This window comes from Orbicella franksi, chromosome 10 (assembly GCF_964199315.1).
Source record: "Orbicella franksi chromosome 10, jaOrbFran1.1, whole genome shotgun sequence".
Lineage (NCBI taxonomy): Eukaryota > Metazoa > Cnidaria > Anthozoa > Scleractinia > Merulinidae > Orbicella > Orbicella franksi.
In genome coordinates, this window is record NC_138154.1 from 2897908 (window position 1) to 2905811 (window position 7904).

The 7904-nt window shown below is 38.3% G+C and overlaps 1 protein-coding gene across 2 annotated transcripts; it reads left to right on the forward strand.

Annotated features, from left to right (window-relative positions):
- On the forward strand, positions 1–3771 carry LOC145499535 (uncharacterized). 2 transcript variants are annotated; one of them, XM_081479054.1, is made up of 9 exons: positions 1–226; positions 580–691; positions 934–1049; positions 1254–1429; positions 1965–2103; positions 2344–2441; positions 2669–2816; positions 3019–3170; positions 3484–3771. In XM_081479054.1, exons 1-9 carry the CDS (start codon positions 154–156, stop codon positions 3661–3663), a joined length of 1194 nt encoding a protein of 397 aa, XP_081335180.1. In that variant the 5' UTR covers positions 1–153; the 3' UTR covers positions 3664–3771. The 2 variants fall into 2 exon arrangements, with proteins under 2 accessions (XP_081335180.1, XP_081335179.1); XM_081479053.1 differs by lacking the exon at positions 3019–3170 and having other exon boundaries at positions 54–226; positions 3484–3593.
- The last annotated feature ends 4133 nt before the right edge of the window (positions 3772–7904 follow it).

Genomic DNA, 7904 nt, shown 5'->3' on the forward strand with positions numbered 1-7904 from the left:
CAAGCTGATGGTGCCCGGAGGAGTATTCGTGATGTTTTGCAGTATTTAGTCGCAATACCGGAAGTTAAGGATGCCATCAAAAAAGATGGTTCCAAAATTAAACTCCGATTCGCAGCTGATGGGAGGAGGACAAGCAAAAGGATTGGCACAGTTATGGCTGTGTTCAACATTCTGTGTGAAAATAAAGCTACTTACGAATACCAGTATACTCTGGCACTCTACAATGGTAAGTGCAGAGATTTTAATATCTTAACATTTTAATTCCTGTCGCATAGATGCCAAGCTTCAATACCAGGTTTCTCTTAAAGGGGTGGTAAATGGTCTCTGAAACAAATATGTCTCACAAGAGTTTAGTCAAATCTTAGTCTCCCATAGAAAAACACCTTGTCTTGCTCTCTAGTTAAGTCTGCATTTACCATTTGCAAACCCTTTGCCTTCATATGCAAAGCCTTCAAACACATTTAACCAAGAGTCATTATATTAATAAAAAAAAAACAGTTCCCAATCTTTCTTGTTAATTTTGCTTTGGTGCTCAAAATATGTCACAGTCAGTGAATCATGCCTATTACCATTCCATAGGTAAAGAAGACTATGAAGAATTGAAAGCTTGCCTTGGGCAGACCTTTCAAGAAATCGATGATTTGAAAGCAGAAGGAATATCAATTGATGGCAAACACTTTGATGTTGAGTGGTGAGTGTTGTCTTTTCTCTAAGATTAACTGATCACTCCTTTCTCTTTAAAAGCCTCAGATGAATAAGTCCTAAATCATGTTTTCATATTGGCTTGACAATGCCGATTGCTGACTTAAACACAGACATTTAAAATCAGCTTCATGCATTCTAAACATAAACAAAACACCTCAGATACTAACAAATAATGACCTTAAAGGTGTTTACTGGTTAATTTACGTTTAATAATTTGTTTATTAACAGGTATTGTTGTTCCGACTGGAAGTTTCTGGCTCTTGTTTATGGACTAAATGGAGCTAGCTCCAAATACTTTTGTATTTGGTGTTATTGCTGCAAGGATCAAATCAACAACCTTGATAGTAAGTAGGGAGAATTTCTTTTTGACATTTTGTATTTTAATTTCATATGCATCATCACAGAGCCAACAACAAGCAAGGCGATAATAGAAATATAGAAGTACTAGTAGACTGACTAAATATTCTCTAACAACATACAAAAAATGCACATCTACATTCAGACAGTCTATATCAGAATCTAATTATATTATGTGAATCTTTTTCCAGTTGATGAGTGGCCAATTGAGAGAAAGCTGTCAGAGTGCACTGGGTTGTGCCAGCGCTCCACCACTGCTGCAAGGAAAGGATGCAAAATGCCTCCTCTTCTTAACATCCCTTTTGAGTTTGTTGTGGTGGACACATTACATTTATTTTTAAGAATAATGGGACTGCTATTCCATCAGGTGAGCCTACAAGTATCATATAGTATATAGAGAAATGCCATTTTCTTATGCGCATTTTGAATTTTGGAGTTACGGCGGTGCGTGACATGAAGCCAAGATCGCTTTAGCCATTTTAGGAGTTAAAGTATTAGGAAAAGTGTTTTTGTAAATATTTTTTGGTTCGGTTCTGATAATCAGTCGTCCGAGAGCCAAAGTAAGTTCCAGATGTTAACACTATTTTCCGGCCGCCATATTGGAGGAGTAAGGAGGTCCTCCAACATGGCGGCTCCATACTAGGCTCTATAATTTTGCGCAGAACATTTCGACGAATAGCTCAACTTTGGGACAGCGCACACCCCTTAAACTTGGTGAACTGCCTTCTTTATTTATCGTCTATAATATTACAATTTCTTGACTTTATCCACTGAATGGTTTTCGATTTTATTTTTTATTACACGACAATGCACACACTCCATTACCTCTACATAAAACATATATCAAATGAATGAGAAAACAGACACTTATTAATTTTGTGTTGTTTATTGTCTCAATACAGGTTGTTGAGGTTGTTATCAACAACGATTGCCCAGACATTCTTACACAAGAAATGGAGAGAATTCAAGTGGAATTCAAATTTTTTGAAGAATATAACCAACTCGCAGAAAAAGTAGAAACAAAGTGGACAAGTCTAAATGGTAATAAGTTAACAATATATCTACATGATGTAATGTATATGAAATGATATATCTACATTTGTTAATAACATAGTTGGCATGGCTACACAATCAAATTCAGTATGCATTTATAACCTATGATTTCCTGAGCAAGTCTTATGCGCTCCAAACTTATCACTAGCCACAAGACTAAGAAGTTAAAAATTTAAACCCTGTTTTTTATTCATAATTCTAAATATTTATATTTTCTTTGAACATCAGGAAAAGAATTGCAAAACGTTTTGGAGAAACTGAACATTAAGAATGTTATGGAAGCTGTGGGTACCGAAGATGCAGAGGGCATAGATGATTTGTGGAATGTAAGTTGCTTGCAAGCACAAGCTCTATCCACCTTTTGCTATTGACTTCTTTGGAATTAAGCTGCAAATATCAGGCATCAGTTTTATTGAACAATTCCCCAACTATCCAAAAACACTTTGGAGAAAAGGCAGAAAATTTTTATTTTTCTGTCAAGTGGCAGCCCTTTTTTAGTACAGACAATTAATAATGATGTTTAATTGTTATCTGCATTTGCTTTTTGTTGTAGGGTTTTAAGACTTTGATGCGGGCACTGCAGGTTCAAGAAAATGATCCTGACTACCTTCAGCCTCAGAGCTTTAAGAAACATGTGCGGGAGTGGGGAAAGCTCTTTCTTGAAATTTACTATGATGACGACATCACCCCCTACATTCACAGTACGTCAACAAAAATTATTCTCTTAACAAATGTCTTTCTGGATGGAAGTAATGATGATGAAATTAAATAATAATTTCACAATGCATCTAGTTTTTATTATTAGCAGATAGATAGGCCTGAAAGTGATTGTACTTATATAAGTAGGTAGCTTCTAAGTGAAACTTTGTGGTATAAAAATAAATTTAGTATTTTTTTTTTCAGCATTTGTATATCATGTACCACAGTTTCTGGAGATGCATGGTACTTTGATGCAGTTTAATTGCCAGCCTGTGGAAAAAAAGAACCATTGGCAATCCCAGGCATTCCATCGTGGATCACAAAAAGGAGGAAAAAACTCAAAATACACAGTTCAGGTAGGCAAAGCATTTAAAGTTATCTACCTGTAACAAAATTCTTGGTTTGTAAATATAAATTTTGACATTTTTTCCATAAAAGAGTCTCTTGATGTCCTCCTACTCTAAAAAAATTGCTATCTATTGATACTATAAATGTTTGCGATAGGATTAATCGTTGTAGAATTCATCTTGTAATTTCAAAATACTTGCATGATTACTCCCTGAATTTTACTTGACTCAGTATTATAACCATCACAAATTACAAGGGATAAATAACTTATAAGCTGCTACATTTTTAAATCAAAACAATAAGTGTTGTCTTTTCTTAAAGGTCATGGAACAAGAAAACAGGATGATGTTTGCCCGATGCCACAACCTCAAAAGAAAACGGAGAAGTTACGTGAAGTCGAAAGTGCCTGCCAGTCCAGACAGCTCAGATGAAGAAGAAGCCCCTGACAGCCAGATAGGGAGCATGCATGTTTACAACCACCACGAAGAACAAGAGGGCTGAAGTTCACATTACAGAACTTGTCCAAAAAACAAAAACGGCTCCTTTAGGAGCCACCAAATTTGCAAAAGCAATGACCACACAAAGTTTATTTAATCCCTGTTATATTATTTTCTTAGTAATAAAAAATAAATAATATTTACAAAGAAAAATTATAGTAATAACATATACTAATTACATTAAAATTAACTGTCACTAAAAAAAATTTTTAACCACAAGTTTGATTTTTTTCCGGCACACAGGGCATCTTTTTCTTTCATTTTTTAATTTTGTTGCACATTCAAAGCAACAAACTTGATGCCCTGTGTCGCCATGAATAAAACTTGCATTCCGTGGTCTGGTTACACAGACCACGCAAAGGTCGGTCAGGACACCTCCTCCCAGTTCCTCCTCGTCTTCTTCCTCCTCCTCCTCTTCCTCCTCCTCCTCATCGTCAGCGTCTTCGTCTTCTTCCTCCTCATTATCGTCATCATCCTCCTCCTCATCTTCCTCATTCTCTTCATTTTCTTCCCACTGCTCCCACTCCTCTTCGCTCCAAACGGCCTCTCCCTCTTCCTCCTCATCCACCTCCTCTGCTCTCTCGTCATTTTCTCTGGGCAACACTTCTGAAAATGTAAAAATATGTTTGTCACCTATCAACAGTATAAAAATTTTGTTGGTTAATTGCCTTGATCCTGAACTTTGTTATTAAATATGATTTAGATACAATGACAAGTGGTTGCTAACTCACCATCTAAAAAGAAGAGGTCATCTTCGGAATCCGAGATGACCTCGGTAACAGCTGAATGGTAATTGCGGTCAGGATCTTCAGAGTCAGGGTCTTCCGAGTCAGGGTTTTCCTCTGTGGTGATGGGGCCACCAATGAACCCACAGCCCCATTTTAATTGTTCTAAATAAAATAATTAAAAAAAGTAGTATGTTAAATGGAATACTCAAATTTCTTCTTTTTTTAAACTGTTCAAACTCCACCTTGAAAAGTAATATTTACCATGTGAATCCCTTTTTCTCTTAACTCCTGTGAATTTAGAAATAATTTGATAAATTATAAAATCTTATCAATTACCATGTCAAATTTTCAACATTATTATATGCCATTTACTTAGGGCATAGAGTAGTAGTTTACCTTGACCCACTCCACCTAGTCCAGAGCTTCCTGGAACTGGAAATATCTCACTAATAAAATAAGATAAAAAGAAATGTCAGTGATGAGTTTGGACAATTCCAGAAACTAAATTGGAGAGGAATGGAAGGGCTTGACTTGACTTTTTTTTCTTTTTCTTCTGACAATGTGAGAATCATTTCACCAGGTCTGAGAGCAAGAAGCAGTCCATTTAATAAATTGTTGTCAGCGCAAGTGTAACACGAGTAGAGTATTTTGATATCCTGAATTTGGTCATATATATTTTTGGCATTAGATTTCCATAGCATGCTAAACCGATGAGATTTATAGTGCAGCATTCTTATCCATCAGTGTGATATCTATTTGAGGTGTATTTTGTGGTCCATCGCTCAACAGGCACTTCAAAATCTACACTAATACTTTCTGTTGTTGTGTGTAATCCGTCAAGTTGGAAACGGCAGCTATTTCATCGAGAATAAATTTAGCTCATTTCACTGAACCACCGGCGGATTTACGAGCTTTTACTGTGAGCTTTGATGTGCTGTTTGACTAAGAAATACTTTCGCGTTTGCAAACGGAGATAGGTCGCAGGCAGAAGTACTTAATACGGATGCATTAACTTCTCACTTACCAAGCCTCGTGCCCTGCTTCCTCCATGATTGATGAATAGACCACGCTTTTGACAGTGCCAACTGGCATCGGTGTCAAATTACCAGGCTAGTTCAAAAGGGCGACTGGGTTAAAGGTCACTGAATAAAGCCCATTTTAGTATGATTATTTCAGTGATACCAACCCCGGGGATGCACGCGACTAGCGCGATCTAAAAAGTGAGACGTATGGAGCTTTCCGTTCAAATCGAGGTGGATTGAATGCTGAGCTTTTTTTTAAGGCAAATAATTTAATGAATACAAAAAAGGACCAGAAAAGAGAAATAGAAAAGTATCACACACTCGAGTTGGTCAATGCTTTCTTATATTTGGTGGCTCCTAAAGGAGCCGTTTGTTTAAGTGACTACCCAGCGGTAGGTCACTGTTGTTCACTTGGCGACTGATCTTGGCTTCGCCCAGGTTAGTCTCGTGCGCTCCTTGGGCTTCCGCTCGGCTTGCTTGTTCCGCTCACGGTAGAATGAGACCTTTAAAAGAGTTGAACCGAACACTACTTTCCGTACCACGTCTTTGCAAGCGACGGGGGCTCCATTCCCGCCTTGACAGCGCAAACACCCCGAATGATCAAAAAACACTTTTTTACGCTCTAAGAGAGCAATCTCGACAGGCTTGCCGGGCTGCAACCGACAAGTCGTAGAGGTTTTAAAAGTGTTTAGTGACCATCCGGCAGGCATTATGGCGTCAAGCTCGTGAATGGGCACAGAAAACTTCGTCGCTCGCAAGAGATTTGGCGCGGAAGGAAGTCCACCGAACAACTCTTTAAAGGTCTCGGCATCCATCGGCATGGTAACGGACGCACGTCTCACGATGCTGGTTGTTGGTGGTTTCTTCATGTTCAGCTTCTCTGCAACTAACACAGCCAAGGTCTGCAGCAAGCCTGGAGTTCCTTGGTGGCGTGTCCTAAAGACTTGTTTTAGGCACTCGTTTGTATCGGCTTCATCCACCCAGCTATCGTTCTTCTTTCCATAGCCACGCCAGCGAACAAGATACTGAACACGACCGTGAGCGTCCGTGTGCTTATCGAGCACTTTCGACACTTCATAAAACTTACTCATTTTCCTTAGCTCTTCTCTCAATCAGGGATTGTCTAAAGTGATTATGGCTTGCGTTTACGAGGCTATTTATGCAAGTATCATTGATAAAATTTATGAGCTTTTCAACTGCAGAACAATACCCCAAATTAGTGAATGGCCCGCCTTCGTTTATATTTGAGCGGCGTCGCGTGGGCAGAAACAAATCGGCGACAAACATGAGCGCACGCGAGGTAGGGAGTCGTCACGAAAAAAGGAATAAGGAATAAAAAAACAACGGTTTGCCCAAGCAATTCCAAACAAGTCACACTATTTTTTTTTCGCTCACCTAATGCGACAATAAAGATTTTTGTTTGAGAATTTTTGGCTAACCGGAGAATAAAATTACTGAAACGGAAAAAGGTGCGAAAATCGCACCTTTTGTCTTGTCTTCAACAACGATATTTACTTGCTTCAATAGGCCAAAAAACAAAAATCGAGCGTTGTGTCTTCACTGTATTTTTTTTCTTTTCTCTTCTGAGTTTTGAGTTTCTGAGTTTTCTGAGACCAAAAAAGAAAAATCGAGCGGTGATGATAAAGATTTTTGTTTCAGAATTTTTGGCCAACCGGAGAAAAAAATCACTGAAACGGAAAAAGGTGCGAAATCGCACGTTTTGTTTTGCCTTCAACAACGATGTTTACTTGCTTCAATAGACCAGAAAACAAAAATCAAGCGGTGTGTCTTCACTGTATTGTTTTTTTCTTTTCTGAGTTTTTTTTAGCAGTCGAGCAATCAATGAGCGAACAGCGAAATCATTTAAACGTGGAAAGGTGCAAAAGGTAAACTTTTCTTCTTGCCGATCGACAACAGTTCTGTTTTCGTTTATGGTTTTCGTAGATCCATGCGCAATTGGTTAAATAACTGTTAAGCCATGCACGAAGTAAATTTAAAGAGAAACCGTTCTCATCGCTTCCAGCTACTGACCGCCGCTTGCTTGCTAAAACACGGATAATACAAGCTATATTCTAAGTATCAATTATTTTAATTAACGACTTAAATAAAAGTAAAGTTCAGTTAGGCTGAGCTAGTAAGGCCGAAACATGCGCGCGCGGTATTACAAAAGTTTAGTCAAAGCTGTTGACGTGCTCTTGAAATTTACTGACCCACCCCCGAATGGTTTGTCTTTGTTTTCCCAAGTAGGTTACCCTTAGGGAAAATATGTCATCAGTGACAATTTGCCGACTAAATCCGATATGACCCGAGTATAATTTCGTGAAACCGGACGAAAAATCCCTAAGGAACAGACAACAAAAGGCTCATTGTCTTAAAAAAATTAAACATAAACAATAGGCAAAGCTTGATACGTTACCCTATCAGCGCGTGCGCAATTTACACTACCCGCGCACTTCGGTAAGATCAAACAAAGCCACACGGAGTTAGTTTTTCTC

What these genes read in the sequence shown, in the direction of transcription:
- LOC145499535 (XM_081479054.1), top strand. Translation starts at nt 154, where the DNA reads ATGGCTGTGTTCAACATTCTGTGTGAAAATAAAGCTACTTACGAATAC. An exon ending in TCAAATCAACAACCTTGATA is followed by an intron (nt 1,050 to 1,253) that starts GTAAGTAGGGAG and finishes ATCTTTTTCCAG; the next exon opens with TTGATGAGTGGCCAATTGAG. An exon ending in GCATAGATGATTTGTGGAAT is followed by an intron (nt 2,442 to 2,668) that starts GTAAGTTGCTTG and finishes TTTTTGTTGTAG; the next exon opens with GGTTTTAAGACTTTGATGCG.